The sequence below is a fragment of the Protomyctophum bolini genome (assembly GCF_963924005.1).
Source record: "Protomyctophum bolini genome assembly, chromosome: 9".
In the NCBI taxonomy this organism is placed as follows: Eukaryota; Metazoa; Chordata; class Actinopteri; order Myctophiformes; family Myctophidae; genus Protomyctophum; species Protomyctophum bolini.
This window is the reverse complement of record NC_137870.1, coordinates 15,611,465-15,633,236: the sequence shown is the minus strand read 5'-3', so window position 1 is coordinate 15,633,236 and position 21,772 is coordinate 15,611,465. Positions and strand designations below refer to the sequence as shown.

At 43.1% G+C, this 21,772-nt stretch overlaps 1 protein-coding gene across 1 annotated transcript in view; it reads right to left on the bottom strand.

The window, feature by feature from the left end:
- dync2h1 (dynein cytoplasmic 2 heavy chain 1) overlaps window positions 1-20,650 on the bottom strand; it is a 268,404-nt gene extending 247,754 nt beyond the window's left edge. Inside the window, exons 1-21 of the mRNA XM_080771399.1 lie at window positions 20,560-20,650; window positions 17,924-18,142; window positions 15,629-15,802; window positions 14,832-14,967; window positions 14,468-14,586; window positions 13,464-13,608; window positions 10,950-11,095; window positions 10,514-10,600; window positions 9,975-10,109; window positions 8,942-9,055; window positions 8,471-8,582; window positions 6,889-7,013; window positions 6,250-6,425; window positions 5,948-6,143; window positions 5,238-5,333; window positions 4,843-5,004; window positions 4,366-4,464; window positions 3,748-3,887; window positions 3,091-3,319; window positions 2,355-2,482; window positions 1,229-1,344 (exon numbers count right to left, since the gene is read on the bottom strand). Coding sequence (XP_080627525.1) covers window positions 1,229-1,344; window positions 2,355-2,482; window positions 3,091-3,319; window positions 3,748-3,887; window positions 4,366-4,464; window positions 4,843-5,004; window positions 5,238-5,333; window positions 5,948-6,143; window positions 6,250-6,425; window positions 6,889-7,013; window positions 8,471-8,582; window positions 8,942-9,055; window positions 9,975-10,109; window positions 10,514-10,600; window positions 10,950-11,095; window positions 13,464-13,608; window positions 14,468-14,586; window positions 14,832-14,967; window positions 15,629-15,802; window positions 17,924-18,106 — 2,818 coding nt within the window. The 5' untranslated portion in view covers window positions 18,107-18,142; window positions 20,560-20,650. The remainder of the gene's footprint in view (window positions 1-1,228; window positions 1,345-2,354; window positions 2,483-3,090; window positions 3,320-3,747; window positions 3,888-4,365; window positions 4,465-4,842; window positions 5,005-5,237; window positions 5,334-5,947; window positions 6,144-6,249; window positions 6,426-6,888; window positions 7,014-8,470; window positions 8,583-8,941; window positions 9,056-9,974; window positions 10,110-10,513; window positions 10,601-10,949; window positions 11,096-13,463; window positions 13,609-14,467; window positions 14,587-14,831; window positions 14,968-15,628; window positions 15,803-17,923; window positions 18,143-20,559) is intronic.
- Window positions 20,651-21,772: the final 1,122 nt, after the last annotated feature.

Below are 21,772 nucleotides of genomic sequence, written 5' to 3'. Positions count from 1 at the left end.
GTGGAGATGAGTGGAGGACAGAGAGAGGAGGGAGAAGAAAGGAGTGGAGATGAGTGGAGGACAGAAATACTCTGAGTATGACCTGGAGGGAGAAGAAAGGAGTGGAGATGAGTGGAGGACAGAGAGAGTACCACCCACATTTAGAACAAACGTTCTCATTCTACTGCTCTGTCACCAAAATGTGTGACACCATCCATTAAACTAAAGGATGTGTAACACTGGTTTCTTTAAAAATTGGCCTGAAAGAAATCAGTAGACCGCAAGCCACAAGGGGAGGTAAATGTGTTTTTCCCATCTCTTTTGCACATATAGGGCTCCAATTTCGTCGCCGCCATTACCCAAGACGTGGCCCGCAATTCAGCCGCTGAATAACAACTTGCTCTGTCCCTTATTAGTATTTTGGTCAAGCTATCTTTTTTGCGGTGTGGTCATGGGCGTGTTGGCACGCTTGCCCCTGAATTGCTATTTTGGTCACTTTGGGAAGACGATAGTGGAGTTTAAAACCACCCGTAACTTATACCCGTAAGCCGTGCCAAATTAGTTTGGTAGAGCGGCACGTGCTGCGCGTCTGCATGGAGATGTCTTTGGAGTAAGGCTGCGTCATCTCTCCTTATTCTCCTATACGCATCTCTTTGTAATTTTCCTATAAACAGCAGAAGTGAGAGCCTGTCACTTCCTTGTGTCCATTGTGTTTATAATTGTATAGTCAAAGACAAAGTCTCGTTCTGTCTTAATTCTCCACAAATCTCTGTGGTTGTAATTTTTCTAAAATCAGCAGTGTCAATTCCTTGTGTCCATTGTATTTAATTGTCTAGTCAAATAAGTTATTTGATTTGTGCACGATTCGCTCTGCTCGTTCAGTTTCATCACCCTATTGCGCAGTGTTATTTCACCTCAGTTCAGTGCAAGTCAGTTTAATGAATCCGATTTCCCGAACTTTCCTTTCTCGCTTGATATTCAGTGCATGGTGGGAAAAAAAACGGCAGGGGGGGGGGGGGACGACGACAGTGCTGCTTTATTGCAGTGAGACTGCATGTGTTGGTCAGACTGGATGATAAAGTGCCTCTGACGCAAGATAGGGCCCCTTGGTTTCTTTATCGTTACGTCTTTCACTGAAGTCACACGATGGCCACATGAAGTCTGAGATCCACATTGGAGCGACACCATTCCCATTGTGGATAACGAGACACAGTAGAATATGTGCGGATTGAAATGAAGCGCTCCGTACCTTGGATGGACCTCTTGAGAGACGTTAGCAAGGTGTCAAAGAGCCTCTGGATGAGGTCGTCGATGGCCGCCTTGACCGGCTCACAGTTCACAATGATGCAGTCCACCTTCTCCTGGCTGATGAAGAGGAGGATGGGGGGGACAGACAAACAGAGGAAGAGGAGAGGATGCTTACGATCAAAATGTCAGGCAGAAATCTCGTATGTCCATATTTAAGTTTTTTTTTCTTTTCTTGCAAATCAATGTATACTTTGACATGTTACAGTGTCACACAAATGTAGCAAGAATAGCAGATCTACAAGATCACAATGTGTCACGATGTTATGCGTTGTGAGCTTGTAGGTATGCTATTTTTTTATTATTATCCCAAAAAGTAACAGTTTTATACACAATGAGGATTCCATCCGACAGCAACATAAAATGCATGTGGTAGCATTTCCACAAGGACAGCCTGATTCATCAATCTTCTTCTTAGATGAATATATTTGTTAAAGGTAGAGTAAGTGATTTCACTCAAAAAACCTTAGGTTTCGTTTTTGGCTGTGGGACCTAAGCCTTTGTCCAATCAGGATAGAGAGTCAAAAACGAAACCTAAGGTTTTTTGACCCCCAGGGGTTAACTGGGGACAGGGAGGAACTCCTTATATGGTCAGCACACTCTATAGTAGAGAGGATTATCACAACAAAACAAAAAAATAAGTGATATTTGAATTAAGTGAAATCACTTACTCTACCTTTAAGTACGCACAAACTCACATCTTCTCTGAGGGATTTGAATGTGTAAGACAACTTAGAATGCCATATTCTTCCAGCTAAATAAATAACAATAGTGCCACACTGGTTTGACCACAGGGAAAAGTCAGCTAAAATTAAATAACAAAAAAAATGCACGTGACTTGTCCCCAAACATAGAGCAAGTCTGTCATGAGGATACAATAAAACTCTTCTACCTCTACTTTGTCATTCTGTGCCATTTATATGTCACATTTATTGAGAGTACAATCATTATGCCACAATAAAACCCAGTGTTAATTCAACTCAAAAGAGCATACAAATGTACATGTGTAAGCTGTTTGGAGTTAAATGTAGCACCGTTGCTTTCCCAGGGTAATGTGTTGTGTTGTATACCTGGGCAGCCGTTCAGAATCTTTGCCCCGGGCTTTCAGGGCCTTGAAGTTCCTCTCCCAGTCTTGGACCGAGTCCAGGTGCTTCTCCACCAGTGTCTCCATGTCGACCTGACCCAGCACCACCCATTCCTGCAAAACACAGACACACACACACACACACGTCACACACACACACACACACGCACACACATGCGCGCGCACGCACACCAAATTATACTATCTAGTATCTATCCGTTACCCAGCTTGCTGCACTCTATTTTCAACATGCCAAGGTACTGTTCCAACATGTTTTAAAGCCACCACCATTATTCCTGTACCCATAACCTCAGCCCTGCATCAACGACTACAGGCATGTCGCTCTCATGCGTGGTGGTGGCAATGCAAGGCTTACAGTAGCTGAAGAGGGAAGTTCAATGTACCAGAATCTCTATTGCTGGAAGTACCAACAAGAAAAAAAACTAAAACAAAAAAAAGACTAGAAAACCAGCCCTATTTTCTGCTTTCAAAAGTTTTCAACACAGACGCACTTCTGTAGACTTACAGGTACTTTAACCCTGTGCCATCTGAGCACTCTAAGCTGTGTTTCTACAGTAAGTCAGTTGAGATGACTTACAGTATATATAGATGACAATATATATGCTAAAATGCAGTACACAAAAAGAAAGACACTCTGCATGCATTGAGGCTTGTTTAAATTTATTGCAAGAAGTTTTAATGGTCATATCTTGCTGGGGCACCTTAAACTTGTCCTGTACGGTCAGCAAGCGACTGAAGAGGTCCTCTGCCTTGCTGAAGATGGTGAGGAACCCTGAGGCGTTCCTGTCGATCATGACGGCGAAAATGAGCTCTTCCCCCTGGGCACTGACCCCCTTGAACTGGTTGGGGATACTGATGAAGCGTTTCATCTCCCTGAAGTAGCGCGCTCGCACTTCCTCAAAAGGCGGGCGGAACTGCAGCCTCCCCTGCCTATACGAGGAAAACGATAGAGAAGTGGATGAAGTCTATGTTGTTTTATCCACAATGAAGCCTCGTTTATTCAAGGGCAGATTTAGCTCAGGGCAGTGGTTCTCATTTGGGGATCCCAAGGGGGTGGACTTGATATACTTTGCTTTCTTACTCAACATAAATAAAATCAAACCAACATACAATGTTACAGGGTATCTATTCTACGTACATTTCTAAAGTGACAATTTAAGACCTTGATGACATTCGCACAATAAAAACAGTAACATTATTAAAAGACACAGAAATGATTGCAGGTGAGAAAGGGCTTACACACACAAGGTTCTCATCTAAAAGAATAAACAAGTAGTAAGGTAAACATACAGTAGTAGGTCTACATTATACTTTTTAATACCCCTCAAATAAAATAAATACAAAAGGGCGATAATCACTTGAAGGTGAGGTCGACGTGGATTTCGGGCAGATTCTTATTGAGAGCTTCCAGTCCCGTCTGGTACTGGTGCTCCAGACCTTTGTACAGCTGGTGGTTCCAATGCTGGCGCCATGCGCCCATGTCACTGGACCTGAAACCCTGCACACGCGCATAAATCAGGTGCAACTCTAATACAGAACCCTAAACCCAAAATAATAATACTACTCACAAGTACATTATTACAAACACAAGCTAAGAGTAAAGACAGGAGTAAGACAACATTTGTCATGCTTGTCATCTAGGTCTACAGTATGTTTACACTATTTGATGCAATATTAAAACAACCAGGGAAAAATAATGTCTGAATTCTCTACCTGGGCCTCCAGACGTAGCAAAGAATGAATTCACTACCTGGGCCTCCAGAGTAGCAAAGAGAATGTCTGAATTCTCTACCTGGGCCTCCAGACGTAGCAAAGAATGAATTCACTACCTCGGCCTCCAGAGTAGCAAAGAGAATGTCTGAATTCTCTACCTGGGCCTCCAGAGTAGAAGAATGTCTGAATTCTCTACCTGGGCCTCCAGAGTAGAAGAATGTCTGAATTCTCTACCTGGGCCTCCAGAGTAATGAATTCTCTACCTGGGCCTCCAGAGTAGCAAAGCCGGTGCGTAGGTCTTGAAGTCCATCCTTCCATCGCTGCTGATGTCTCAACAGATCCACGTTCATCAGAGTCACAACCTGACGCGCGCGCACACACACACACACACACACACACACACACACACACACACACACACACACACACACACACACACACACACACACACACACACACACACACACACGTCAGTCCTTGTCCCTTTTATGCCCATATATGGAGATCGCTGTATCTGTCAGTCGTTGTCCATTGTATGTCCATAATATAGGATGGAATCTACTCAAATAAGAGCCCCTGCATTATGTACAGGGAAATTCCACTCTGGGTGTCTGTACTATTTGTACAAAAGTTTGTATATTATCAGTGGAATTACCCTTTTGGAAATAGTCATGGGCCATGCAGAGAAATATGTTTTATAAACGTTTTATCTGTTTTCATAATCCATGTGTGATGATTACCTTCTCGATGAAGTCGGTGTGCCACTTGCGTAGCTTCCTGTTCTCAGTGGACAGTTTCTCGGCTGCTGACTGCAGCTTGCCGATGTACACCTCCAGCTCTTTGGGGTTGTCCCACGTGATCTGCACCTTCCCACCAGACTCCTTGGACTGGGACCGAGGATTCTGCAACAGAGGTGCAGGCTAAACGTGAACATCTACACTTCAGTACTGGACAATCCAAAACTAAACTGAAACATCAAACCTGGCACAGCTTTGGTTTTCAAAAAGTATTGTTACAGGCAGGCTTCACAGTCATGTGTCTCTTAAACTGGAAGACTTTTTGACTTTTTTAAGTCCTTGTTCTATAAGGCCTTATTTGGACATCAAAACAGAGGTACAGAGTAGCAGTGTTGTACCTTGATAACCTGTTCAAAGGACAGAGCGAGGCCGAGCATCATGGGTCGCTGTGAGGGAATCATCTGCTGGTCGATGGTGTTGTAGAAATGAGCCACCTACAATAGAAACCAACCCATTGAGACCTGAGACCGATTCTACAAATGTCTTAACGAATTTCTGAAAAACTTATGTTTCTATGTTAGTGGTGCTCAAACTGTTTCATCTCAAAACATTTTGTTCCAGGGACCCCCAGCAGCAAAGATTTGGGTTAAAAAAATTCGCAAAAGTTGGTATATTAAACAATTTCAAAGATTTGCACACATTGTCAAGATTCTTTCTAATAATGTGTCAGTGCGAGTGTTTAAGTGTACAGTTCAGTGATTATATATAAAATCAGCCGTGCTTGTTTAAACTGGGTCAATAGTTAATTGATGATCAATTTGGGCAATGCATTCAAATGCCATGTCATTACTCATCATAAATATCACAAGTGCACCCAAATAAAGTGCCTCTATAGTTCTTCTCAAACTTGTTCATGTCAAAAACCCCAAAACTGATATGCATTTGCCTGCAATCCCCAATCGGAAAATAGTTTATTCAGCAAACATGTTGAAGAACTTTCCAAATGTTACAAAACTAATTTAATTAATTTAAGTATAAAATATGGTTAAAGTGGTTAAAATGATTATGATGCTGAGAACTGCTCTATAGTATGTGTGCGTTCTCTCACCTGTTTCAGAACAATAGCCTGTCTGTAGAACTTATCGGCAGTGTTGGCAGCCTGCTGGATCTTGGCTGGGATGGGGAAGCCCAGGGCAGAGAGCTGCCTGACCTCCCTGAGCAGACTGACCAGTCTGTCAGAGTACTGGATCTTCAGCCTGCCGTCCACGTGGTCCAGGTCCATCACACGGTTACTGGCCTGCAGGCTGGAGGAGGAGAAAAGACAGACATGATGCTCCAGCAGCCGTGGCACACCAGTGTCTCTTCTGACTGTAATCATCGCTATAGTGTGTGTGCGGTCCTGTGTCACACCTGACTCCAGACTTGGGGTCGGCCAGCCCAGACAGCATGTCTCTGGACCAGTCTTCAAACTGTTCCTGCTCATAGGCCCTCAGAACCTCCAGCAGGTCGTCACAGAAACGCAGGAAGCCCCGGAACCCAGACAGGTCCGAGAGCAGCGCCTCTGCAATGCGGTTCGAATCCTCCACCTGAGGAGGGCGAGGGGCGGGAGAAGAGATGGCACAAAAACAGACAAGTATCAGATCACACACACAAGCAAAGAACACACTTTAGTACCTACATGTTTAAGCACTTAAGCCCCATATTGTCGCTTCCGGTGAAATCCTTGTACAAACCAAACAACCTTTTGGATTAACACACCTTGCCTAGACAAAACAAAACAAGCTAAAACAAACCAACAGCAGACTCCATAAACTGACCAAAACAATTGGATAGATTCAAAAGAATAGTGAAGTTTAATGTTAGGGTGAAACCAACCAAACCTCATGATCAGAATCAGAATTTACAATTTTGGCATTTTCCAGACGCTCTTAACCAGAACAGCTTACAATAAGCAAAGTTAAATATAATACTTAATCACTCAGCTAGCACAACCTCTAAAATATGCGCACGCGCGCACACACACACACACACACACACACAAACACCTGCCTTGTGTATGAACTGTCGGACCCAGACAATGTTGTTGACGACCTCCGGGAGGTTCCGTCCAATCAGAGGGCCATTCTTGTCTCCTGGGGCGCCGTGGCAACGACTCTCAAAGTCACTCCTCAGGCCTGAAGTCATTAACGGACAAAGGGTCAAAGGTCAACAATGGACAAACGGCATCTATGACTCTACCTGAAGGAGACGAGGAGGCACAAACATGAGTACTATCTATGACTCTACCTGAAGGAGACGAGGAGGCACAAACGTGAGTACTGGAATCTGACTTTTGTCTTGTTTTGGTTTGGTTTGAGTGCAAATAGCTCAAACAAGTTTAAAATAAATCAATGTTTAAAAGCACTATCTGTGTCAGACGGCGAGAACGATGGTGTAATCCAGGACCCCTAGGGGATCCTCAGAGTAACTACAGGGTGGCCGCCAAATATTTGTAGAGAGTTGGTGTAAGGAAAAAGAGCAGTCCAAATACATAACCAACAGTCAAGTTGACTAAATATTGAGGGTTTAAAAGGTGAACTGTCTGAAAAGTGAAAATACATATTAAGGAGGATCAAAACATAAGCACACTGTTTAATAATTCCAAAAAACTTTTACTTTCTATTAATGACGTAACGTTTCAAGCTTTTAGTTCTTCATCAGGCAAATGATGAAGACCTAAGTGTCAAAACGTTGCGCCAGTAATAAAAGTAAGTTCTTTGGAGCTATAAAACAGTGTGAGGATGTTTTGATCCTCTCCTTGATGCCCAGCACCCCATGGCCTAATACTGGCATAAGATGCGCATACAATCTTCTCTGAAAACCTGAATCCAAAATATCATTAGAATGGATAATGTATGTTGAACAAGTCTATAAAGCCATCTATGAAATCTATGAAAACGTTTAATATGAGGTCTTTGGCCTGGAAAAACTTTGAAGACAGAAGAGCCATAGAGAATAGCCAATAGAGAAATCCTCAGCGTGTATAATACATGCTGAGGAAGGCTTGACGCCGAAACGTGTCCATGTTTTGTCTGTCCGTGCTGAAATAAATGTACCAGAAGGACTTTGGAGTGGTGGCTATTTCTCTAAAACGTTGAAGACCCCTGGTCTAATCTAGCCTGGGAGGCATACCATTTTGGGGTTCATGATCCGGTCGGGAGCGGATGGTAACTTAGGTCATGTTGTAGTCACTGTTTTGTATTCATCAGGCCGGAACAACCAAACCGAAATATGTATTAGCGGCATACCCACGATTCCCCATGATCAAGGGCATCCTAATTTTAGGTTCTACCCAATAAAAGCCTTGATATGGCGTATTAATCCGACAAGTTTCTTCAAGTACTTATTGGAATAGTTTGTTTGGGATCCATCTTGTATTCCAACTCGTAGCGACTGGCGAGACTAAAAACAAACAGGGGGGACCAAAACAAAGCGATGCCGAAGAAAACGAAACTACCTAACAGGAATAAGAGTTTTATTTTTTATTTTACCATCTGGTCTACACCACGCCTAGACCGGATCACGGTTTTGGAACACAGACCAGGCTTTCCTTGGAGGTGACACGAGGTTAGGTGAGTGAGGTTTTGTTTACCCTTGTTGTGGTCCAGCAGTCTGGCCAACAGGGTCTCTCTCTCTGACTGAAGCTCCTTGCTCACCGTGGGCCGTCTGATCAGCTCCTTATGCTTCTGGAACACTTGCAGCAACTAGGACATACACGTTTGGGTTACAATACTTGTGATAAGGCCATCACAATTTTAAGAAGGCATTAAAAATGCAGAAAATAGGCGATAAATAGCTCTAAAAGCTCACAATGCGCATGTTAAAGCTTTTACATTGGCTATCTTCTGGTGCATAACACCGGTTGGTTACTAAGTATAAATTAGCCATAACTTTAATTCTAATCGAATTTTGTGTGTGTGTGTGATTTTTCTTTTTTTCTTTTTTACCATAAAACAACCATTTCTCTTGTGAGGACCAGATCCTCACAACGTCCATTTCTCAAATTTCACTATACTTGTGCACGCACGCACACACACACACATACAGTAGTGTGTTTCACTACCTGTTGTGGGTTGTCTTGTACGTCAGGAATGTAGCTCTTCAGTCTCTGAGCCACTTCCCGCTCTGACGGAGCAATGGATCGCTCATACTGGGCGACCGCCGCCTTCCACAGAGGCTGTAACACACACACACACACACACAGACACAATGATATATCGGTATCGGCCAGTATGCCAGTCTATCTATGCCGATCCAATACCACTAAATATATATCACATATATATCATATATCACTAAATATATCACACGAGCCAATATGGGTTATTTGATTTATTTTTTAATAGTATTACTTATATGGTGGTGTTATTGCACCGCCAAGCCACAAGATGGCACTTGGCGCATTGGTTGTGTGCACCATAGATATAAAAAAAATAGATACTGCAGTTCATTGGAGAGATGGGTCTCCAGCGAAGGCGGAAGTCAAGCGAAGTACGGAAGGCACGCTGCGTTGCTGACACTCAAGTGACTACTGCCAATCACAGCACGTATTTTCCGGGACTTATCAATTCAATCCAAGGGAGCTTTATTGGCATGATAAAACTAACGTCCCCTTCTGTGACGCACTCATGTTTCCGCTATGCTTCGCAAGGAACCTCGGGAAAGCTTGCCTACTCTTGAGAGCACACGCCCCAGAGCCGAAGGAGGCGTCTACCTTTTTATGTCTATAGTGGGCAAGTCACCTACTCATTGACAATTGCTGGTGTGTTTGGACCACAGAGATGACAGTTCTTACAGTCGTCACAAGCACGTGCGTAAACATATAGGACATTTTGAAACAGAAGGAATTAGAAGTTACACAAACAAAAGACACAAGGGTGAATTTGGGGTTTATTATTTTATGAAAACAATTGCTGCTAGATAAAAGGAACCATGCTGGAGTGCAGGCGAGCGCATCAAGAAATACATTTAGTGAGTCCAAGATTGGGTTGGGAATCTCTGAATTAATCAGATTTTGGAACAATGTTTTTGGACCCATGACGGACGCATGTGACGGGCACGCGGGCACGCACACACACGCACACACAGTGTCCTACCTCAGTATAAGGGTTGTAGTGCAACGGGTTGAGTCCAGAGAAGGGCTCAAACACGCGGCCAGGGGTCAGGGCCTGCTGCTTGGCCGCTGGGAGCAAACGCAGAAGCTTCTCATGGACGGTACGGAGAGTCAGCACCTGATACACACAGACAAGGAACTCAGACACATTATATTTATACAGACGAAAATAGCCAACCTCCAAGCTCCAAGCACAATGTGTCACATCCGTGACACATTGTGAGCTTGTAGGTATGTGGAGCATAAATTAGGCTTGATTGTGACACACCGTCCACACATACAATAATCATATTCTTTTTTAGATTTTTTTTTGCGGCTTACGCCTTTTATTGTTTTTTTTTAAGGGACAGACAGTAGGCTGACAGGAAACGGGAGAGAGATGGGGGAAGACATGCAGTAAAGGCCGTGTCGGGCTCGGGAGTCGAACCCGCTGCACACTGCGACTGGATTACCAGTCGGGTGCTCAGACGGTTACGCCACCGCCTGGGCATACTGTATATTCTTAGCAGTTTCCAGGTTTACCTCTTCCAATCTCTGTGCTAGACAGTGCAGTGTTTGTGGGCGGTGCTCGTCTCCCTTCCAGGGATGGGGTGCATGTCTCTTCCATACCTGAGGAATGAACATACAGTAACAGCAAAACAATGACCAACACTTGAACGATGCTGGTTTGTAAATCAATGTGTTAAACCATTAGTTAGTCGAGTCCCCAGGGCTCTATACATGGCCCCCCTCCTGCCTTCGCTCAACACTAAATCTATTCGACGAACATAGCCGATCTACAAGCTCACAACACATTCTGAGCATTATACCACAATGGGGAGGCTAGGGTTCAAGTGGTTAATTTGTCTGTCAGGGGAACTAATGAAACAATGTTTTTATTCTTTGTAAAGATCCCTATCATTTTTACACCATTACCCCCTCCCCCAACACACACACACAGTCAGATGATTGACAGTACCTGTCTCGTCAGGTGTTCACAGGCCGCCACCCACTGCTCACAGATAACGCCGCCCACTTTCAGGTTCTCCCTCACCGAGACGAACGGCTCCTCCAACACTTTGACACCACTCAGCTTCCTCTGCACATACCTGCCCAGAGTGTCACCTGACAACACACACACACACACACACACACACACACTTCTTAATAACATTAATACAATTAATTAATACAGAATTAAAACTAACTAAGAATACATCTCTACCTCACAATGTTTTTTAGTAATGATGAGCAACCTTGAATAATTAATTAAACATACAGTATAATACTCCATCCATATCCATATACATGCATGAGCCAGTATCAGGCATATTAAACCCAACCCAATCCTATGTATATTGTGTCTACATCAGCTGTCAAATGTCTGCAGATGTTTTAAAGGGGAATTGTGGCCCGAACCTAAATCTCCTAACCGTTTAAATCGCCATCGACCAAAATCTAAACCATTTTGGGGCGGGAACCCCTTTTGGTGTTTTAAGCATTATGTTATACTTTAGCTATTGAAAAATAGCAGATCTACAAGCTCATAGCGCTACGAGCTTGTAGGTCTGCTATTTTTGAAAAATCGTGAAAATGTAGTTAATCTTTGGGGGTCCTTGACATATTTTTTTTGAGAATGACTGACATAGAAACATAGGTTTTTCAGAAAACTGTCAGGATTTAGAAGGCATTTGTAGAATATTTTCTTAGGTTAATACATTTAGACCTGAGGCCGAATCTAAAAAGAAAGTTTTCTGAAAACCTTCAAATTCAAGGTTAAGTTGCTTTATTCAGTATTTAGATGTGTGATATTCATTTGATCAGACACACTCCCTTCCATACAAACTTGAAACTTAATTTTAACCATGATATAGCGATTGAAAACATAATATCAGAACAAAGGACGGGTGTTTTCAATGAATCTAACAAACAACTTGAGTTGATGTTAAAATGACCACAAACACGTTTGACAGTGAATTCATCATCCCTTTACGTTTTTTCACCCAGTGTCAATTATCTAATGTAATCCTCTGCCAACCTGGGGAGAGCAACGCTCTGACCTCATGCTTCCTTCTATGCATGAGGAGTCCAAGCCACATCTTTTCTTCTGACCGGGGAGAGTTTCCCCGATTGGGGAGTGCAACGGAGTGACCTCATGCTTCCTTTTATGCATGAGGAGACCAAGCCGCTTCTTTTTACCCGACAGGGGGAGTTTCCCCGATTGGACGTAGTGTGTGGAAGGATCCTTTACCCTCCATCAGGCACCCCGGCTGGCCAGGGCTTATATGGCTTATAGAGTAATGTCTTGCAGAAAACAGCGAGTTGAGAAAACAGGCTTGAAAGGTTCACTTCTGTGGTCTCTAACATTACACCTAGCTACATGTTTAAGCATTTATTTCATATTTACATGTCGATTTCAGCTCTGACACTTATTTCAGACATGCTCTAGTATGTGAAGAGTCTGCCTGTGCTATTAACTCATTTTGAAGAAAAAAAAGAAAAGGTTTTCTCCTCTGTTGAAATGCTGGAAATTGCACGATGGCAGGCTCTCAGTCAAATCTGGTCACACATCACGGATAAGGTACAAACACTGTCGGTGGTGGAAGAATCAATTAATACATAAATGGAAATCAATGTGTTAAAAGCCTACGCCCAACGTGGGGCTCGAACCCACGACCCTGAGATTAAGAGTCTCATGCTCTACCGACTGAGCTAGCCGGGCCTGTTGTCAACATGACACACACCCCATTTGGTCGGTGGTGGAAGAATCAATGAATACATAAATGGAAATCAATGTATTAAAAGCCTACGCCCAACGTGGGGCTCGAACCCACGACCCTGAGATTAAGAGTCTCATGCTCTACCGACTGAGCTAGCCGGGCCTGGTGTCAACATGACACACACACCCCATTTGGTCTGACCTTTGCTCTTTTCACACTGAAGTGTGAACTGCATTGACACCAACACCCACTCCTACACACAGCATCATCATGTTCGTCCTTCGCTTGTGAAGATTACCAAGTGGCTTAAAAGTCACAATTTGTCCAATGACAGTTCTTCACAAATAATGCAATTTCATACCAAGCAACAACAGGCAAGCACTTTATGTATGACTGCTGTACTGAGATGACAACGAATGAATTATTCCGTATGTAAAGATGTGGAAACAGCTGAAAGTCAAGCACAGCAATTGAAATTAGATTGGATTACTGCATGTTTTTCTGTGAGGGTACCTACAGTACTGTACTCTAGGGGACACGGTGAGAACATGCAAACTCCACACAGAAAGGCCCTTTTGCCAACCCCGCCCAGGGTATGGGCACTGAGGAGAGCACACGCACCCACATCATCCCCAGCGGGAATCGAACCCAGAAATCGTGCCACCCTCTCTCACAGTTTTAAATGGATGAATGAACACTGAAGGATGTCGCTGTGTGTGTGCATGAGACCAGCTGCATTTTCATGTTGCAGTGTTTGGTGTTCATGAGCTCACCGATGACATCCATGAGCCTCAGCATGCGTGTCTCTGGGTAGGGCTCTTGGTCCGTCTGTCTCCACACGTCATCCAGAATGTCTCTGCTCTGGTCCACCAGGTCCACCACATCAGACAGAGACAGGCCGTCCAAACCACCGTACTCCTGAAACACCACATACACTAGCCTTTGTTTAATCCACGCCAGGGGTCTTCAACAGGGGGTCCTGGACCCCTGAGGGATGCTCAGAGTCACTACAGTGGGAGCCGCCAAATCTGTGTGTGATTGAACTCTATTATATTTTTACTGGGGGGGACTTTAGCCAAAAATAGCAGATCTACGAGTTGTGAGCTTGCAGATCACAATTTTCGGCAAAGAGGTTTGGTCAGGTGTTTGTGTGTGTGTGTGTGTGTGTGTGTCAAGTTTACTGTCTGTCAAGTTTACCAAGTATTGATGGTTTACATGGTTAAATGTCTGAAAATATACATTAACGTGAATCGAACATGATAGTGCTGTCAAACAAGTATGAATCTTTTGGTGAAATCTATGAAAAAGTGCATGTAGTACACAAGTTCAAGTTGTATATTTATGTTATTGTCTCCTCCAATATAATTACTCCAACAGATTTTGTCCAAACATCATGCAAATCGGTAAACATTATCTCCATAGTCATGTGATGAACACGGATCTGTCCGGTTCACTTTGAACTAAATGACTCAAATCATGAACGCAGCATCTGATTGCCTGAAAGTTCACACACATCTGTTTTAGCACCACCAGGAGGGCGATTTTGCAACCTGACCTGGCGGAGACCTGTGCTTCAAGGAACACTTTTTCCATCTAGTTTGACATATGTAACAAAGTTTACAAAGACTACAAGGCAATGTAATTTTCATGTATATATGTTCCAATGTCCAATGCCAAAAACAAGATTAAACCGTTAATTGCAATTATTTTTATTACAATTATTTGTCAAGGTAAATGTCATGATCGTGATTCGTGACATCCCTTTCTACACACTGACCTTTTCTATGGGTTTGAAGAGACTGGAGAAGAATGCAGCCCTCTCTCTCACACTGCTCTTCTCCTCAGACTCACACACTTCTGACCAGTACTGGAACTCATCCGTAGGGGTCAGGATACCTAAACAACCAGTCACAGTATGCACATTACTTATGGATATAACTGTATTATGCATTACATACATTTACAAGTGTAAAAGCCGTTGATGTATAAAACAAATAAAAAATGTAATGTGCTTTCAAATTTCTTTGATTAATCCAAAAAGTAATCGATGGAATAATCCATAGTTGTAGCCCTAATCGACACAACAGTCACAATGTGTTGATCGAGCCATGCTGTACATCAATGTGTGTATGATTGCTCACCCAGCACGTCATCCTCCTTGCGCCCCCTCTTGGAGGTGTGAGTGTCAGACTGACGAACAACGGAGCCCAGGCCGAGCTCCAGGTCGCTCAGCAGGCCTGCCAGCTTCGGGTCAAACACAGCGCGCCAGCGCTCATCCTGGGAGGAAGAGAACAAAGTAGCTTTCTTTGTTTCGGATTTGCATTTCTCAATTCAAGAGAAGGGAAGAGATAATTGAAAAGAGAGGTATCTCTGTCTGTCTGTCTGTCTGTCTGTGTGGTCTGCAGTTCTCGTAGAACCGTCTGACCAGACTACCCGATGGAGTGCCATGCCAGCCGTAAGACACACCGGCGTGTGAAAAGAGTTTCAGCGGGTTATTTAGTCTCCACCAGCGTCTCCACACAGGAGAAAGACCTTTTACTGTAAACAATGTGACACATTCTCCGGTTATACAGAGTTCCTGAGAAGATGGTTCATGGAGGCAAGGTTCAAACCCACGACAGTGAATTTGAGATCCTAGCGGGTGTCCTGACCTAAAGGGTGACACTCTGGCACCCTTTCTGTTCATTATAGTGATAGACCATGCCCTGAGACTTGCAATCAATGGCAGACAGGAGGCACTGGGGTTCACTATGGTCCAGAGGAAGTCAAGGCGAGTACATCCCATGATGATTACTGACCTCGACTACGCAGATGACATTGTCATAATATCGGCTACAGCAGAGAAATGAAGCAATATACTACTAGTAGTGGAAATAGAGTGCAGGAAGATCGGCCTTTGTAGATTTTTTTTCCCCCATTAGGAACAACTGTTGCTCACCTTCAGCAGCACTGGAGCAAACACCTGCTTGACGGCCTGGTACAAGGTGCTGACAGGAGACTCCAGCATGGAAGAGACCAGGATGCTGTGATGAAGGTTTTCTTCTGTGATGACCGTGGGTCGCAGCTTGAAGAACACCAGAACCTTATCATTGCTGTCCCCTGACGCCTCAATCTGTCACAAATGGATGGATAGACACTATTACGACAGTGGTTCTCAAACTTCTTAATTTCAAGGATGTTCTATGTATACAAAATCGTCCCTGCTTGGCACTCAGCATCAAGGGTTTGATCGGGGTTAAGTCCCACACTTATGTCCATTAATCCCTATCAGATCAGATTAGGATTTTGGAGAGTTCAAACCTTCAAATATGCGATCAGATCAGGAAAGCTGTAATCTGGATCAAATCTTCAAAATTGGTAGATAAAAAAAGTGGATTACCAAAGCAAAAGGCACTTTATAATTAATTTAAACATATTTCAAGATGGTAAAGGTTGTAAATTGAAATAATACATAATTTGTACAACTTTTATGGTTGATAACATTTTCATTTTTTTGGCACTCATGCAGAGGCCCAGAGGGCTATTGTCAACCTCTCAGAACTGTATTCAACCAAATAAAGAGTTTGTGGTCATAATATTATCACCAACATCATTCAAAAAACCAGACCAATCTGAAGTGAGTGTTGCAACAGCGCCCCCTGTTGGTACCCTAAACATAGGGACACAGGGACGCAGGGACACCACCAGGGACGGACAAAGCTGGGCATTGGAGTGGATGCACCCTACGGTTGCACCACTCAAAAATAAATCCTTAATAACTGGATCTAACTTGCTATACTGTCCGGCATTTTAATCAAATCCAATATCCGGTATTAGTGTAACCTTATTTGAGTGGCGTATGCCAGTGTCATGTCAGTTGACATCAAGGACAAAGGAATACACATTCAGGAAGTTGTTGAGTATGGACAATGAATTCAAATATGACAATATTCTCTGACAAATACCTCAATATCAATACAATATACATGTAAATCAGCTACAAAAAATAAAAAAAGATCATGTTGCTATATATCATATCATCTATGTCTAGTGTGAAACTCATATGTCCAAAAGTGTCATTTTTCAGGATTCAAATTGGAAAATGGCAAAAGTAGCAGATCTACAAGCTCAAAGCGTGTCGCTTCACGCTGCGTTTCGAGCTTGTAGATACCGGTATGCTACTTTTAATGCTTTTGTGTGACGCTGTGGACTAGTATGATCAAGTACTACCCGACTGCCTACAGGACATAAAAACCTGGATGGACACTGGATTTTAAACCTCAATTAAAGTAAAACCGAAATAATCATTTTCGATCAACACCACCTGGCCCGACCCCTCAATATACTGGACACCCTCAATTCCAAAATCCGCACATCTGCTGAAAACCTCAGCATTATCTTCTATAGTTCTTTCAAATTCAATAAACAAATCAGTTCTGTTTTTTCAGACCAGCTTTTTTCAACTCCGCCTCCTCGCAAAGGTCAAGCCATATATTCCCCAAAAACAGTTAGAAACCCCAATTCATACTTTTATCTCTTCCAGGCTTGATTTATTTGATTATTGTAACTCGCTCTACATTGGCATCGAACAGTCGTCAATGACGACTGCAATTAGCCCAGAACGCTGCTACGCGACTATTGACTGGCACAAAAAATCGATAACATATAACCCCTGTACTGGCCTAACTTCACTGGCTATCTGTTAATTTTAGGATAGATTTTAAAGTTATCTTATTTACTTTTAATGTTTAAATGGGCTGCATGGCCCCCCAGTATCTCTCTGAGCTCTGAGCTCACACCCCGGCCAGAGCTCTGAGATCTGCTGTTCAGCTACTGCTACTGCTACTGCTGGTCGACCTAGCGCACACGCTTTGGATCTGCCCAGTCTATACATATCTATATAAGTCTCTGCTTAAGACTCATTGCTTTTCTCTTGCTTTTAATTCCATCTGAGTCTATCCAGTGTTTGTTTTACTTTTTTCTGTTTTACCTTTTGTGCTTTTGTGTGATTGTGTTGATATTCATATACTGTGTCTCATGCTTGTTTATAGTGTTTCTTGCTTGTTTACTTTGCTTCTGATCTGTACAGCACTTTGGTCAAGCTTGGATTTGATTTGAAGTAGAATTTGATCATACAAGTTAGAATATAGATATAAGAGAGAGCTAAGAGGTTCATGTGGCCCGACAACAGCAATATATGGCACTGGTTGTATAACAACGCAGGGGTGTAACAGGTGTAAATGGGTTAAGTTACCTTATTGGAGAGGCGCAGGTCACCGTCATGTTTTGTGACGGCGAGGACAAACTCATTGGCGTCATCCAGGAAGTCGTTGAGCTCCTGACCATCGGCCAACGATGACGACACCTTCAACCCGTAAAAGTTTCCCGCCGTGGCCAGGACGAAGTTCTTGCGGATGTCGTCCGAACCGTGCGGCATCTTTCAGCTCAGGCTCAACGTTGTGATGTGAGGAACCTGGAGAGTGAAACACAAGTTCCTTTAGGCAGATTCAAAAATGTCTTCTAAATCCTAACCATTTTCTGGTGTCTGGGTAGCTCAATCAGTAATGTCATGGGTTTGATCCAGGGCATCGCCGGTGGGACAAGTTGTGCGGTACTGGGAGCTGATGGTAGGCTCCACATCAGAAATCCATATCCCAGGGGTCTAGCACATTGTAACGGGGACAGACTCCTTTGGTACCGGCTGATACCGACAATAAGCCACTCCCCACCTACTTACTTTCTGAAAAACGTATGATGCTATATCACTGGTGCCTTTTCACGTCAAAATTATATGTATTTGGTCATGGACACCCCCTCCCCCCACCCCCATCTGAAAATATTGTTTTTCAGGGACCCCAAGAAGCAAAGATTTGAAAAAAGGCAGCGATCCGGGCTAACAAAATGGATGCTCATGGGTCTGTAACTACGATAATGGAACCAAATGAACCAATTTGTTCCTATTTTTCTTGATGAAACTGTATACTATATTCTCTTCTGACATTAAAATTGCTTCATTATGCTTCATGAAATCGATACCCTGACCAGAAAATGTATTGAATGCAGCCTGTGGAACCTCCCAGCCAGCATCAGCTCACAGCTGTTGCCTATTGCAGTGATTGATATAAAAGCACTTCACAGGTAGCCAGGGGTGTGGTGACTGGGAGATTGATTGCACTTGCTGATGCCAGACAGCAAACATCGTATGGTGGTGTGTTATTTGAACTGCTATGATACTATACTGATTTACTGTATACGAGTTGTGTATAGAATATGATTAATGAGAGATGGTGGCATCCAGGTATTGAATGGCTGTGATGTAACATAATATTTTGCACTGGCTTTTTATGGATGTTGTATTTGACAGCTTGCTGAGGTGTTGCATCTACCACAACTGTCCTTCAGTTGGAGTTTGGTTTTGTATTCATGTAGGCCTGCTGATTTTTGCTTTGAGTTCATAATTACTTTTGTTAATCCACCTCCACCAAGTGTCAGTTTTGATTTTAAACCAAATGTGTTATTTGTTTTTTCAGTGTAGTCTTGCAGACTTCTGTTTAAGTTCTGTGTCCCTACAGTTGGTCATATAAATAAATAAAGCTTGTACACTTTTTTTCTTTCTTACATTTTGTGTCATTCGACAACTTGGTTGGGGAAGCCTTATTCAGTGTAGTTTGAGTTCCCTTTAATTTGTCGAATCTATAGGGTGGCATATAGACATAGTCAAGCTTTCAGAACCCAATGTGTTCTCCTGGAGAGATGGCAAGTGCCCTGTTACTGAAAGTGAACAAACTGTGGCTCAGACCATGCAGACTTTTTTTGTAGCAGTGGTGGGGGGGCCAGGGATGCCTGGCAGTCCATGAATGGGTGCACGGGGGTCCCCAGCTAAATGATAGTTTGGAACCAAATGGACCCTTATGGCTCTGTAAAAATGTAACCAAATGGACAGGCCTGCAAATGAGAGCGTGCTCTCAAATTGACCCACAAATTGACCCTTTAGCCTCTGTAAATATGTGTACAAATGGACCCCCTTATGAAGGTGTACAAGTGTAACCAAATGGGCCCTTGTGGCTCTGTAAATATGTGTACAAATGTAACCAAATGGACAGGCCTGCAAATGAGAGCGTGCTCTCAAATTGGTAACATTTGTATGCTCTTCGTATAGTTGTAATGTGGGCCCAGGGGTCCTTTTTTCTTTCTTTTTTTAACTCCAATGCAATGGTTAAACTAAAAAGTTTGAGAACTCTGTAACGTTTAGACGCAAACGGGACTCACTTGGACCTCCTAGCCTGCAGCTCCGTCGCCTGGTACCGTTTGGGTTTATACAGAAAGCATGGAGAACACATAACACAAACATACGCCCGCTTTTAAGGCGGCTATACTTACTAAACACGCTGTCGCTGACATACGTAGCTGGCGTAACTAACCAGGTAACTGCGCAGTTTGTAGACGCGCCTTAGCATTTAGCGCTAGCATCAGCATGCTAAACACCAAACTGTACTGTTAATGTAAACTACCAGATATCAATTTATCCAGTTAATGAGTAGCGGAGCGCTACTTGTAACTGTGTCCGTGGTGGTGTAACTGTATCAAACAGTTAGCTTAATTGCGAGCAGCTGGTATAGTTTGCGTTAATAGCGCTGCTATTGGAGGACCCTGATGTAAACAAGTCTTAGTGCATGCCTGGTTATATCCTCGTAGCAGTTTTTGTTTTTTTTATTGACTTGTAGCCTACTTTAGTTGAACTGTACATATTCTACAAACTGGTATTAGAAAATCAATTCGTCCATAGCGTTAGGAGTAGCTGTGTTCTTTCAGTCGTTGCTCGCGTATCGCCGGTAGCGCAGCCTCTCGACTACAGTAAAAAAAATAAAAAAATACACTTTTACTACTCACCAAAAAAATACAGTTTTAAGAGGTTGAAAGCCTACTTTCCATAGTAGGAACACTCCGAGCCCCCCACCTCACGTCTAGAATACACTTTTTGGCCAGAAAAGAAAATATTTCGTCGGACGGAAAAATGTTTTATTTACTCTACTGCGCCTCCTACAGATTTTAGCAATAGAAAAATTCCATTGACCAGATCTGTAGGGGACGCAGTGGAGTAACTAAATAATTTTCCCGTCCCGGTGGAATATTTGTTTCTGGACAAAAAGTGGATATTGAGACGGAAGGTGGGAGGGCTGAATGTTCCCACCGAGGAAAGTAGGCTTTCAACATATTAAAAAAGTACTTGTTTTGTGTAGCAAAAGTGTATGTATTACTACAATCGAGAGGCTGCGCTACCGGCTGTGTGCGGGCAATGGCTGAAAAGTCACATAGCGTCCGAGATGGTTTTGGGTCAAAGTGAACTAGCTTTAGCTCGCAAAACGTTAACGTAACACAGCCGGTAGGTTACTAGAAGTCAAATCCAGTTATTCATAAATGTTTTCATACCGTTTGGCTGCAGAATAACTGTTGATAAACTCTGCTCGGTCCTAAAGCAGCATGAGTCCCATCTGTTGCTGCCTCCTCGCGTCCGTGTCTTGTCTTTATGCACGGGGCAGGGACGAAGCTTGCGTAGTCGTTATGGGAACGGGGCCGTTAGAATGGCAGATGGGTCTACGGACTACGGAGACTACGTAAACTGGAGCGCGAGTAGAGTAGGATTAGAAAGCAGACCACGTGACTGTGTGGGTCTATTTTTTTTAAATAAAAATATTACACACTATTCAGGTAGAAAACCACAGGACAAAAAAAATCTGACTATACAATAACATAAATAACACGGCCTACAATACCAATTATATCCAGGTTGGGGGTAGAACTGTTCAAGCAGCCCAGTTACACACTGGAGTTTGAAATACATTGTTTTCAACGAGTGTGGCACAAATATCAGCAATTTTAGACATGTGTGCAACATGACAACTGTTTCAAAGTATTGTACAGTTGCAACTAAAGTAAAGGGATTTAAGATCATTAAAGCTGGGCTGTTTCCTGCCAGCAAGCATTTCCCCATTGACAGCCCATTCATCCAAACAGAAAAATCCTATCTGATTGTAGCCTATTAAACAAGTCAAACTCACCAACATTGCAGCTGTGTAAATAGCTTGAATGTGTTGGAGTTTAG